Below are 13,606 nucleotides of genomic sequence, written 5' to 3'. Positions count from 1 at the left end.
AGGACCTGAGCTTGAAGGACATACTGCCCAGGAAGGGCAAGAACACAGATTTTTTTTTTGTTTGCTTGGGTTGTGTAGATGCAGATATTTATGTATGATTATATGAATGTACATGTGATGCAACTGTGGATGTTTATGTATCCATGCATGTATGTGTGTGCATATATAAATACAGTTATACACTTTTTCAAAAAATGTTCTAGTGTTATAGGACCTATCAGGATAATTTGATATTAGTTGTCCCCTGTGTCAAATTTTGTTTTGTTAACAGATTGAGTAATCAGCTGTATGCTGCAATTTATCCTGATTTGTTTGTTTGTTTTTGTATCCCTGCTCTGATTTTTTTTTGTTTTGGTTTTCTGACTGTGTTTTACAATATTTTGTTATTTTTGGTATGTTTTTTTTCCTTAGTTTTCTGCACCATAGCTGTGATATATATGTTCTTTATCCTCACTGAGTCATTGGGTGGTTGTATTTTGTGCGATGTTCACAATTGTTCATATCCATTTCCGGAAGTACGTCCTGAGCAGTCCGGTGTGGTGACGGAACCTTTCTCTTCGTTCCGGCTTGACTGGAGCAAACATGGCGGCAGAGGGAGATGTCGATTTGGACCTGGAAGCAGAGGAGAACTGCACCGGGAAACCGGCAGAGAAGCCTCGGAAACATGACAGCGGAGCCGCGGACTTGGAGCGGGTCACGGACTACGCCGAGGAGAAGGAGATCTCCAGCTCCGATCTGGAAACGGTGAGATGTGAACAGTGTCCCCGGAACATGCGGCCGCTGTGCGGCTCCTGCCCTCACGGTGCGAACTGCAACTCCTGACCAAACCAAGCAAATTATTCGCTTTAAATACTGTCTTCATAATCTGATACAAAGATCCTACTGTTGCTCGATTAAGATATGTTTTTTGTAATATTGGCAGATTTACTGCGCTATTGCTGGTTGGCTAATCATAGTGAATCAATAAAATAGTAATACTCCTTGTACCAGTAAAGGTCTTTAAAACATAAAAAGTGACAAGTTAGTCCAGACAAACTTGAACAGGGCAAAATATAAGTACGTTAACATTAATTGTACACAATTTAACTAAGTAGTTACATCAGGTGATGAAGGCAAGAAGTAAAAACCCATTTGCCATCTTTCCTTCATGTTTACTATTAGTAACATCCATATATCCATCCATCTTCTGTACTGCTTGATCTTGTGCAGGGTCGCAGGGCACTAGGTCCAATCCCAGCTAACTATGGGCATAAGATACAACAAAACTACTCATTCAAGCCGAGGGGGAATTTATGCTCACCAGTTAATGTCACAGGCATGTTTTTGGACTCTGGGAGGAAACCCACACACACTCAGGGAGAACATATAAATCCACACAGAAAGGCCCAGCCAGGATTTCACCCCAGATCCTTTTTTTTTCTGGGAGATGAGAGTGCTCACCATTGTGCCTCAAAGTCACAATCTATTGATCATAATATCCCAATGATGTTTCGTCCAGAACCTGACAGTGATCTAGCAACAAATCAAATCAAATTAAACTTTATTTGTTGAGCACTTTTCATATTCATAAAAATAACGCAAACGTGCTTAACAGTAAAAACTCTCATAAAAACCAAAAAGAACAAAAACCGCACCATCAAATGACGAGATGACCTGCGATTTCAATACATCCAGTCCAAATTATGACAGCATGAAAGCTGTCATCTGAACATTGTTGGTTAAACAACTGCCCCAAGTTCCTTTTATATCATCTACTTCCAAACAGACTCCGGTGTGTTTGATTCGAAGTCTGAACAGAGGATGGACCAGAGAGATCAAAAACATCCAAACACAAACTTCAGAAATTCCACCAAAAATATTCATGCATGTAGTGAAAGAGGACATGGAGGTGGAAGGTGTAATAGTAGATGAGCCGGAGGAAGATGATCCGCTGTGGTGATTGATGAAGTGAGCAATCAAAAGACTAAGATGTTTAGGTATTGGTGATATTATCTTAGAACATTTTTATTGTCTAAAATGACCTCTTTTTGCCAGCTCGTCACAATCATAGTGCAATTGTCAATTTTACCCACATTCAAATTAAAGTTTTAAAATAGTTAGTTAGTTTTTAAATCCTGTAGCACTTGGATTCTCCTCAGGTTTATGTATTTATTTTTAAGAGGACACTGTTTCACTAACATTGCTTTGTGAAACAAAAAGCCAAAGAGACTTGTAAACGAAATAATGTCTTTTTCAGGCAATGTCGGTGATCGGAGACAGAAGGTCACGAGAACAGAAAGCCAAGCAGGAGAGGTGAGACAGATTTCGATCCTCATAAACTCTTGAGTCCGTAAAGGCGTTTTATCTTGTTTAGATTCAATGTTCTCCAGATCTCAAGTCTCTGCTTTTTCTCTTTTCAGAGAAAAGGAGCTGGCCAAAGTCACCATCAAGAAAGAGGACGTCGAACTAATCGTGAGTTTGTTTTGTGGTTTATTTTAAACTATGTGGACAACTTAACATTTCATGTCCTGGTTGTAGGAACTGTAGCATAGATTTAAAACTGTCTGTTTGATTCACCAAGTTAAAGACCCCATGAAGTGAAAACTATTTTTCTGCAGTTTTTGTCTTTTATTTTGAAAAATTGCTCAGTTCTGACTTGATCTGGGCCAAACAGTAATAAAAGTATATTCCATTCAAATTCCCTCTTTTTCAATTCCAGTTACAGAATTGCAAATGTGGGATGATTCATTATGCTCTTCATAACAATTAAATAGGTAACATTTTATTTGGATTCAGTTTTGCAGTAAACCACAACGACCTAATTTAAGGAGGCCTCCATATGTCTGTCTCCATCTAGTTTTTGCCACATTCTGCATCACGATAGTTCAACATCAGCCAGTAAATATCAAATTCTGCCCTGCTGTTCCTGACCGAAGCCATTTGTGCTGCTGTTGTACAGATGTCGGAGATGGAGATCTCACGGGCCGTGGCCGAGCGCAGCCTGAGGGAGCACATGGGGAACGTGGTGGAAGCTTTGGTGACTCTCACCAACTGAACAATCAGCGATTTCACACTGGACTGCTTCACTTTCTTCTTGTGTTTGACCTGAGACTCATCGAAAACCAGAGAGGCCGAGTGGTTGAACTGTTGTGTACTTTTTTTTTTTTTAAATAAAAGCTGGCAGTTTGCTCAAAACATTGTTGGTTTGTAAAAATACAGCTTTTATTCGAGCACATCACAATACAAGTATTTTCACAAAACCTAAAGTCAAAGAGTGAATCTGGGCACAACATGTTACCACCTGAGTATTTACAAACATGTACTTTGAATTAATTAGATGTTGTGTGTGTGGCAGTCATTTACAGATGTGTCTTTTGAAGACAAAAGTCTTCAGTGGGAATGTTTCTGCAGGAGAAAATCCCACCTAACCGGCTCCACCACGCAGCAGGATCTGTCTCTGATCAGTCTGTAAAGCTGCTGTGGGTCTGCTGACGTCCTTCACACACTCTTTACATCTTCCTCTTCTTCACGGTGGGCCGGTCGAAAATGTCCCTCACGCCTGCTGCCTTCTGTTTGAAGAATTTGCTGTTCTGAGCGGTCTCCTGGGCCCAGGCGGAGTCGAAGGACGTGGTGTCCTGGTCCACCAGGTGGGTATATTTCGTGCGCCCTGAGCGGCCAAAGTTCTTAACCTTTAAGGGAAAATAAACCCACGCAATAGATTCAGAAATCTTGATGAATCTCACCACATACGCTTTGCTGTGAATATTTAAACTTTTTTTTTTGTCCCATAAACATTAAGAATTTATCAGACACAAAAGATTTTCTCATAAATTTATAGTTTCCACATAAACAAGCTCACGAGACCCTTCATGCTCTGCTGACGGACTGAGTAAACGGCGCTGACCTGCATAACTTTTGGCAAGATGGTCTTGTTGAAGTGATCCTCCAGAGTTGGGGCACTGAAATCCCTCTTGTACACGTCCTCCTCCTCATCCTGTAATACAAGTCAGATTATTCAAAATTCAACATGCGAAAACACGCCAAGCACAAATCTGTGTACGTCATCTTTGTTAAAACAGCTTCAGCAGAGTTGTCCACTATGCCCTTTGTAATGCATTCTTTCCATCTTCCACTCACCATGAAGAACGCTCCTCTGTGGTAGTATTTCTGCAGGAACTTGTATTTGCCTTTGCTGGCTTTGTTGGTGACGACCTTGCCACTGTTGCGGAGCTCCGCCCGACGCTCCTCCTCCGTTAAGTTACGGAATCTGTCAATTTCGGACTTCTCCTTCTCCAACCTGAGAACGAAGATGCCACATTGACCACCCTCAGAAAAGAAAACACGCAAATGCATTTGTTAAGTTGTTTAGGGGGTCGTATCTGTGTATACTCACACTTCGCGGGCCTCTCTGTCCCTCTTGATGCGCTTCAGCTCTCTGACTTTCCAGGCTTCGTACTCTTCTTCCTCGTTCTCTCCATCAGTGTCGAGGGCGTCCAGGGCAGCCAGTGTGCGACGGTTCTCCTCAAACTCCTTCTTGGCCTCCTCCTCCACAATCTTGAGCGTGTAGCGTCGTCGCTCCTCAGCCTGCCTCTTGACTTCTGCCTCCAGCTCTCGCTGCCTCTGTTCTTCTGCCTCCCGCTCTGCCACCGTGACTCTGTCCTTTCTGTGGCACAAACAGAAGAGAGAACGCTCAACACGCCAATACAGAATCATGTTTTGATTAGAATTTATTCATTTTATGTGCCTGTGTGTAGTTTATATCAAATATAAAATAAAGCCATGGAAATTTTAAAAAAGGCAAAAGAATTTTATTTAACCTATCAAATATATTTTGGAAAAAGTCTGAAAAATTGCTAAATTGATTAACAAGATGAAAGGAAACGTGCAAATAATCATCTGAGACAAGAAGTTAAAAGAATACAAGCTTCAAATTATAAAACGCTGCATAAACACCAGACTAAAAATTTGTGTAATTAGATTGATATTTAAAAGTGTGCTGTTAAAACATTCAAATTCAGTAAATGAACTGGTTGAGTGTAAACAGCTACAGAAGAGCCCTTCATACTTGCGGATAAAGACGGGTTTCAGTCGTGGCTCAGCTTCATCCTCACTGTCCGTGTATTCCTCGTATTCAGACTCGGACTCTGACTCCTCCCCTGACTTCCCCTCGTCCTCCACCTCCATGACCTCCATCTCCTCGTTCTTTCTTTCCAAGGCTCGCTGTCGCATCATCGCACGCCTTCTCTCAATTTCCTCATCATCCACCTCTTCCTCCTCCTCCTCTTCGTCCTCACTGCTCTCCTCGCGCTCTGGGTGCCAGGTTCCCTCATCCGAGTCCTCGCTGCTTTCAGCCACGACTTCTGGCTCAGCGATCTGCCTGTGTCTGGCAAGTCTGAAGACAAAGAAACGAGTGAGTGGTGCGGTCAAAGCAGAATTTTAGCAACAGCCGCCGTCTGGCAGTCAGATCAAACTTCTGTGAGCTGTGCAGCACCTTTCTTCCACGTCTTCAGAGGCACGGTTGAGCAGACGTTTCAGACGTGGGTCTGAAACGTCCTCTTCCTCCAGCTCCACTTCCTGCTCCATTTCCTTTCCCTTCTTCACAAACTGGAAGTCCTCTTCTTCCTCATCAGAGGACTCCATTGGAGCATAGTCTGGACGCTTACCAGACACATACCGCTTCACCTTCACCTTCTCCATGGACAGTTCACCTGAGACATGAAGAGGCAATGACAGTGGAGCAGATGTACTTCAGATGACTCAATAAGACATATTGAAAAGGAACCACAGAAACGTCTTTAATTAGTGTCCTACATAAATGAGACGTCTTAAAAAGTGTGACGTACTCTTTTAGTAAACGATTAATACTCCATAGGAAATAGCTCACATTTATCTGTTCTAGCATTAGGACTCAGCAGATGGACCTTACTTTTATATATAGTAGTAAAATGAAAATCAGCAGATTCTTTCATCCAATCGTTTATCTTCAATTTTCGGCATTATTCGGATAGTTAATCGTTCATCCATTCAAGAAAGCCCAGAGCAAACACACACACCTGCCTTCCTGGTCTGAATATGTTGCAAAAGTCTTGTTTTACTCGAAAAACGGTGTCATTATCTCATGATAAAGCTTATCCAATGTTATACAGAGCTACTGTTGGTAATAATGTAGAGAATTCCTGCTAAAGCTACCAGGAGCCATTACTTTAAAAAAACAAAACCACTCCTGATTTCAACTTTGTTCAACTGCTTGGAGACAGTGTGCTTTAGAAACGGCAGTCATACAGTAACGTTCGCATTAGTGTTCGCTAACATCAAATTTTGGGTATTTATGGAATTGTTAAAATGTGAGAGTTATTTGGGATGCTTCCTTGTGGTTTCACGTTTGAATAGCTTAAATGCACTTTGGTTGATTTTATCGAGGTTGAACGATGACCGACAACAGTTTTAAAGACACATTGGAATGATATGCCAATATGCCGATTCTTAAATGCCATGTTTGTCTCCCCTGTGACTCAATTAAACCACCCAGTTGTTTCTGTTAACTCCACGTCCAGTGGATACTTCAGGCTGCAAACATTTATCTCATCATAGCTCAACGGCTAACGCTAGCACGACGTTAGCTGCATGCTAACGCTCCGAAGTTTATCTCACCTTTCTCATTACGAACCGGCACGGCTCCAGCCGTGGACTGGATCGGCGGGAGCTTCATGTTGAGAGCTTCACGACTCGACATGACTGCCCGGTCGACGATGGAGAGCTACGTAAAAATTTGGAAAAGAGCCTTTCTTCTGTTGAGCAAAACGAGTAGCACTCGAGTTCCCCCTCTTCTTCTTCTGTGGTGTTTACAGGCAGCTTGCATCCGCATTACCGCCATCTCCTGGTCATTCTACTCCTACACAGGCGCAGTATGCACAGTTATGAATAACCACAGACATAATAAAGATAAAAAATAGGATTAAGATTAAGACAATAAATTAAATTATTATTAAGATGATAAATCTTATTAAGTCTACGTGTACGAGTAGTCACCGCATTGACCGCCGCCATCTTGAGAGGTCGTCTACTCGATATATATGTATGGCCTGCTCTACTCAGTTCATCGTAGCATTTACTCAATCATAACTCGTGAAAAACTGAAAAATAATTTCCTGAAAACGTCATACGTGTAGGTATAATGCAGGACACACGGTTTAGTGTGTTTTAACATAGTTAAAACACAACATGTGTTTACATATGAAACAAGATAACATGCACATAAAACAAGACAACGTGTTTTAACATATTACATAGTGTGCTAAACAGCAATAGAATATTCTGATATGTGAATATGTGATACATGATAGGTACTTTGCAACACAACACGCACACGCGTGTCTGAAAACTTCCCCCTCGAGAACTTCTCTTATCGTAGCCTTATCTTAGTAAAGGCAGACCAGCCAATGACAACTTCGAATGATGATTATTGATGCCAAACTGTCTCCTCGCTGTGTTCTTTAAGCAGGAAAACATCCTCCATTCAAGCTTCCTCTGTACGATGGAGATGACTGTGTAAAACACATCAAGGCTTGCTTGATGAACCCTACCCGTCCTCAAAGCTCATTTCAACTTTTCCTCTATTGTCACTAATATTCCTCCAAGTCAGCAGCGCTCCTCACACTAATCAATGGCTGTTGTGTGGCTGTAATACCAAAGTTTCACCACCAGATGGCGCGTGCCCTCCGTTTTGCAGGAAAACCAGCAGAGTCCAGCTGCAGTTTTTCTTTAATCCTGACATTGACAAATGAAGAAAATTTAAAAACAAAAACACTCGCATTCGATTTTACCAAACCCAGTTTTCTCACCAAAGTACTCACAATCCAAATGGTTACTCTTGTTCTTAACTTCTGTGGAAGTGTCATTAACTGCTCCAGCTCATCCTTCCACTTCAGCAAACACGTTACACTTTTTGAAAACAAGTGAGTAGGGTGCAAATAAAGAGGGAGTGTCAACAAGAAAACCTTTCAAACCAATTAACACACGTCTGTCATGTTTGTTAGATGTAGTCTTTTGTCACATAGGGTCTGGCTTTTTAATTTTCAAACAAAAATACTGGAAGTCCTGGTTCCTGTGATCGAATTTTCAAAATAATGTACTTTTTCTACCATGTTTTTATTTTCCAAGCACACCATCTTTACCGACCTCTCTGTCAATGGATCACAAGATGTACCTTGCCAAAATCCATAATTTAATCTGAATTTGCCTCAGCCAATTGTGTCAATCTGTATTTGTGGAGCACATCTCATGAGCGTAGCAGCCCCACTTCAGCATTTTATAAAACAAAAAATAAGTGAAGAATATATAGTGCTTCAGACATGCCCCCCAAAAAATGCTCTGCTGTTGGAATTAGTTCCTGGAAGTTAATGTTTTTATAAAGTGAACAACCTTCAATCAAAGCAATCTGACAAATACAAGAAACATTTTTTTTATACCAGTCAGGAAATTCCAGTGTGGCAACAGTGGCACAATGATAGATAACAATGGATACGGTGAAAAGAAATCAGAACAGTAACAAATGAAATCTGGAATAATAGATGCAACAATAAGATACTGTGTACAAGGAAAAGGCATGTCTTTATTGTTAGTGTTAAAAAAAACCCTAGACTGGGCTACAATGATTGTTCAAATAACATAAAATGGGTCTCAATGTGAGTAGTACAAGCAGCAGCAGGTTAAAATCCAAAAGTGTAGGTTGAATTTGGTGGCACATTGCTAAGGAGTTGTTAAATAAGCACTGGTTGGTTTAACCAACTAATATTTCTCATGCCATTTATTGAAGTGGCAGAAGAATGACTGCATCTTGCCCTCGTTGAAACATGGCCTTTATACTCTATGTGGTTTGACTTGTTTTCAGTGGAATAGGCCAAGTTTTTCCTGCAAAAGGTGTAACCTGCATGAAGGCATACGCAGGTTCAAAACCTGTAAAAATTAATCAACATGAAAGAAATTTGAATATGTCCAAATTACTCATTGCATGTACACCTAATGTAGCTCCATACCATCACAGATGATCCCTTTAAAAGTGTGTTCTAAATCACAAACTAGAATAGCACACTTTTCCATGACTTTAGTAGGGCGAGTCATGCGCCAGGAAAACAGCTGCATTTCTTCATGTTAACATTGGTTTCTTCAATTTTTAAGCTAGCATTTATGAATGCAGCGGCGAACTGTGTTCACAGACAGTGTTTTTCCAAAGTGCTTCTGAGCCCAGGCAGTGATTTCCACAACAGAATCCAGTTTGTTTTCCATGCAGTGCTGCCGGAGGGCCTGAATATCACAGCCAGTCAATATTGGTTTTCGGCCTTGTCCTTTGCGTACAGTAATTTGTCCCGATTCTCGGAATCTTTTAATGATATTATGCACCGTCGACAACGCAATCCCTAAGTTTTTTGCAATTTTCCGCTGAGGGACGTTATTCTTGAATTGTTCCACTATTTTCTCTCGCAGTTTTTCACAGAGTGGTGAACCTTTACCCATCCTCTCTTCAGAAAGACTCTGCCTCTCTGGAAAACGTTCAGCACACTGCGTGAGGTTGCTGATCTGCTCAACCAAGTTGACAGGTCCAGGCACCAAGTTCACCTTTACGGCCTCCGGCTCTCTCTCCGTGGCTTGCGGACATTTCGTTGCGCCTTTCTCCTCGATTTCCTACATAAGACCACAACAAAAATGTTCTTAGTGTGACTGGGGAAAAAAAAAAAAGTTGAAGTACAATGACAAAAATTGTAGGATTACAGCCACCTCATTAGCCACTGTCTCCTCGGACTCTTCATCCACACTGCTCTCCTCACAGTCAGAGCGGCGCATACCATCATCAGAGCTGTGCATGTTTATAGCTACACCTTCAGGCTTTGAAATCTGTCTGAGCAACAACTTAATAGGGGGTAAAAGGCTACCCAAACTGTCAGAACCATTAGTATCTGATTTTAACAGTGTTTGAGGTTGTTTGACTTCATATTTGGGGATGAAAGCAGGTTTGAATCGCAGCTCAGCTTCATTTTCACTGTCCGTGTATCCTTCAGATCCTGGCTCGGACTCGTCTCCCGGCTTCCCCTCCTCTTCCACCTCCATAACCTCAATCTTATTTTTCCTTTCCAAAACTTGTTGACTGATCTTTGAGAGTCTCCTTTCAAATTTCCCATCATCCACCTGCTCTTCATTCTCACTGCCCCCCTTGCACTCAGGGTCCCAGGTGCCTTCTTCAGAGTCCTCGCTCCTTCCAGCCATGACTTCTGGCTCTGCAGTCTGCCTTGGTCTAAAAAGGAACACATAAACAGTGATCGATCCAGTAGTAACCATAACGCTGAGACACATCAAACTTGTACAAGCTGTGATACCTTTCATCCAGGTCCTCGGAGACACAGTTCAGGTTGAGAGGATATTTCAGTCGAGGCTCCAAAGGACTGAACTCCTCCAGCTCCATTTCTTTGCTCTTTACTTGGGTGGCACAGTTCTCACAGTTCACCCTCGAACACAATGTTAATGTTTCCGCTCGGGTTTATTACTCATTTAATTTCCAACTCGCTCTCTTTGAGCCATATATATTCCAGTGTATTTTAAGTAACATGATACGAACTGGTAAATAAAAATAAAACTTGAGTTAGCACAGCGTTAGCAACCTGCTAACAGCTCACCCGTCCCATCTCAGACCGACACGGCTCCGGCCGTGGATTGAACCGGTGGAAACATCACGGCAAGACACGACTACCCGATCAACAACATGAATCTGAATTTTACAAAATAAACTTTTCAGCTAAACTAAACTGGCACGTTGCTGCTCCTTTGAAACGGAAGTTAACTCATTACAGTGACGGACCGGAAGTAGGGAGTCCCACTAAAAGTTTTAGCAAAAAAAAAGTTTTCTCAAAGTCAAACACAATAAACCTTGTTAACCAAGTTAACAGTCGTACCTGTTAATGTAGTTGATATTTAAGTTATGATTAGGTAAAAAATCATATTGCATTATCTGCCGTCTCACACTGCTACATTTTGACAGCAGGAAGCTGGAGCTGATCCTTATCCCTCTATCAAAATTTTGTTGCTGGTATCTGTTTTCAGCTTAAGTAAATACTTATTTCTAATTAAGCCTCTTCGATTCAACATTTAACACATTGCCTTTGTAGCATTTGTTTCTGTGCACATCATATCACAGATTTTCCAGGACACATGGCTATTGTATATAAATAATGGCAAATGTTTAGATATTTTAAATGTGATTTATTTTAAAAATGGACATACACTAGTCACAAAATGTTATAGATATTTGGCATTTGTTTGAAATTTATGAAAAATGTAGAACATTCATGCTCCGGTGATACATCATGATGATTCAAGCTGAGATACTGCAGTCTCCAACAGCTGTTCCCAAATGAGGCCACCTCAAGGAGCTGGAGCATTGTCTTCCATGAAGATGAAATTAGGCCTGTGTCGATTATGCAGATACACAATGGCTGGGTTCATGAAGTTATTCAGACAGAATGTTCTTGTCATCGAACCATTCACAAAATGTGAGGCAGTTCTGTAACTGAAGAGACACATCTGCACACACTGTAACATCACCAGTTGCATTTTGGCTCAACATAAATCAACTTTCATCAGGGAACAGCACTGAGGCCCACTGGTAGTGTAAATGCTCCATGGCGCATGAAGGATGATGAAGCCTGCCTGGTGGCGTGCTCAACATACCCTTGCTGGTGTTCTAGCTGGCAGACCACGCTGATGTAACTGGTTTCTAACGGTCTGCACTGTTCATAATGGGCCACATCAGTGTAGATGACCCAAGGACGTCCATTTCTCTTGCTGTCTGTTTATCTCTGCTGCAACTTGCTGATCTCACTGAGCTCAGTGGCTACTTCCGTCTGAGGACATCCTGTTGAAAGTCGTGCAACGGCGAGGTACTGTCGATCAATAGTTAGGTGTTATCTTGCTCTCATCATGTCAAAATGTGAATTTTTTGTGAGTAGTGTATGAAAAAGTTGTGTACTTGTCATGTATTAAGTCTCTTCTCCTCAGTGTTTTGTGTCCATGTGATCAGAGTTGGAGTCCTCTCTGTTTGAACAGCTCCTCCAGTTTCTCCTCCAGAACTGAGTTCGTTCCTCTCAGGCCTTTGACCACCTGAGAGGCCCAGACAAAATACTCCTGCACCCGCTCAGCTGTCCAGCCTAAAAAAACACACATAGCAGATGGTCATTGAAAACTATTGTGGCTTCACATTTAACTGGAGTGTCACGTTCTCAAAGATAAATCAAGTAACAATTAGTAGCTAACTTGGACATGCATAAATGTATTTTGAGCAATATTCTATGTCTAAATTATAAAGAAAGCTGTAACATTTCTGTAGGAGAAGGCAACTGCCACAAAGTATGGTCAACAAGTCAATACAATGAAATATTCTTTTGAATAACGTGTGGAGACCATCACCCAATTGACTCAGCTATGCTAGAAGGGCAGTGATGGTACTGACCAGCAGGTGTGCTGCGGTTCAGGTCTCTCAGGTTGTAAAGCTTATCAGCCAGTTTGACCAGCTTGGCTTGGTGGCTGCAGTGAGGCGCATGTTCCACCTGCAGGCGCTTCCTCTCTTGCTTTGGCAGACTCTTGTCGTCTGTTACTTCCTGAACTATGCGGGCAACGACTGGCCCAAATTTGGCTTCAAGCTCTGCATGAGTGGTGTCCGTGTCCTCCACTGTGTCATGGAGCAAAGCAGCCTGCAGAGGAAAAGAGGCACACAGAGACAACAAACAGGTTGAGTGACACCAGAACACATGCACATGACAGTAATGTATATGAAAACTGGTGACATACTTGCAAAACCTCAATGTCAGTGATTCCTCCCTCATGACTGAGGATTCTTGCTACTCCTTAATAAGAACGAGAGAGAGAGAGAGAGAGAGAGAGATGTCATCAAAAGACCCGAGTATGTTAACCTTCTAAACAAATCATTAACATCACTAGGAGAGCTTTTATAAATTTTTTTGTCAGTGTGTTTGTGTATGTGTGTGTGTGTGTGTGTGTGTGTGTGTGTGGGGGGGGGGGGTCACTATGTGGCCACTATCTGCTCCTTAATGATCACATACAATTATTTTTTTGAGTATCGATATCATAATTTTGTGATAATTGTGTATAAGGCTGTACAATATATTGCAGGTAACTTTATTTGTATAGCACTTTTCAAAACAAAGTTACAAAGTGCTCAACAATAACAAGCACATGTAACATTCGTTTCCTTCAAATTCAGAATAACATAAGTTCTAGTATGGAAATACGAGTGAAACCCCTTTTTATATGTCCAACAATGATTTAATTTTTTTCAAAAAAGTCTAGCTTTCTGTCTCACATGATGCTAACAGAAAAAAAAAAACATCAGTTGCGATTTATCAGATTTATGTCAAACGTTTGAATGTATCATTATACGGTGAAACGACTCGTTCTCTACCGATCGGATGGTTGATATACGGTGTTCCTTCTGGGTCTTTTCGCCGCTGGTTTCGGTGTTTTTCCGCGGCGAAATTGACTGTTTCTAACAGAACGATAGCCTCAGATGTCATGTTTGAAAACAGTTTTCTTCCTGGTGCACAGAGGTCCGTCTGCCACGTCG

At 41.5% G+C, this 13,606-nt stretch overlaps 4 protein-coding genes across 4 annotated transcripts; 1 reads left to right on the top strand and 3 right to left on the bottom strand.

Annotated features, from left to right (window-relative positions):
* Nucleotides 1–532: 532 nt before the first annotated feature.
* On the top strand, nucleotides 533–3,171 carry hypk (huntingtin interacting protein K). The gene is made up of 4 exons (XM_030096625.1): nucleotides 533–744; nucleotides 2,237–2,292; nucleotides 2,400–2,451; nucleotides 2,939–3,171. The coding sequence occupies exons 1-4, from the start codon at nucleotides 583–585 to the stop codon at nucleotides 3,032–3,034; spliced, it is 366 nt and encodes a 121-aa protein (XP_029952485.1). The 5' UTR covers nucleotides 533–582; the 3' UTR covers nucleotides 3,035–3,171.
* A 304-nt stretch (nucleotides 3,172–3,475) lies between these two features.
* On the bottom strand, nucleotides 3,476–6,824 carry LOC115392095 (microfibrillar-associated protein 1-like). The gene is made up of 7 exons (XM_030096613.1): nucleotides 6,631–6,824; nucleotides 5,471–5,687; nucleotides 5,045–5,371; nucleotides 4,373–4,642; nucleotides 4,117–4,276; nucleotides 3,884–3,973; nucleotides 3,476–3,668 (listed from the first exon to the last, which is right to left on the bottom strand). The coding sequence occupies exons 1-7, from the start codon at nucleotides 6,710–6,712 to the stop codon at nucleotides 3,489–3,491; spliced, it is 1,326 nt and encodes a 441-aa protein (XP_029952473.1). The 5' UTR covers nucleotides 6,713–6,824; the 3' UTR covers nucleotides 3,476–3,488.
* Nucleotides 6,825–7,835: 1,011 nt separating this feature from the next.
* Nucleotides 7,836–10,814, bottom strand: LOC115388384 (uncharacterized). Its single transcript, XM_030091510.1, has 3 exons — nucleotides 10,350–10,814; nucleotides 9,754–10,267; nucleotides 7,836–9,660 (listed from the first exon to the last, which is right to left on the bottom strand). Exons 1-3 carry the CDS (start codon nucleotides 10,433–10,435, stop codon nucleotides 9,157–9,159), a joined length of 1,104 nt encoding a protein of 367 aa, XP_029947370.1. The 5' UTR covers nucleotides 10,436–10,814; the 3' UTR covers nucleotides 7,836–9,156.
* A 404-nt stretch (nucleotides 10,815–11,218) lies between these two features.
* hddc3 (HD domain containing 3) lies at nucleotides 11,219–13,600 on the bottom strand. The gene is made up of 4 exons (XM_030097024.1): nucleotides 13,445–13,600; nucleotides 12,814–12,869; nucleotides 12,476–12,716; nucleotides 11,219–12,173 (listed from the first exon to the last, which is right to left on the bottom strand). Exons 1-4 carry the CDS (start codon nucleotides 13,554–13,556, stop codon nucleotides 12,043–12,045), a joined length of 540 nt encoding a protein of 179 aa, XP_029952884.1. The 5' UTR covers nucleotides 13,557–13,600; the 3' UTR covers nucleotides 11,219–12,042.
* Nucleotides 13,601–13,606: the final 6 nt, after the last annotated feature.

This window comes from Salarias fasciatus, chromosome 1 (genome assembly GCF_902148845.1).
Source record: "Salarias fasciatus chromosome 1, fSalaFa1.1, whole genome shotgun sequence".
Taxonomy (NCBI): domain Eukaryota; kingdom Metazoa; phylum Chordata; class Actinopteri; order Blenniiformes; family Blenniidae; genus Salarias; species Salarias fasciatus.
This window is presented reverse-complemented; position numbering and strand designations above follow the sequence as displayed.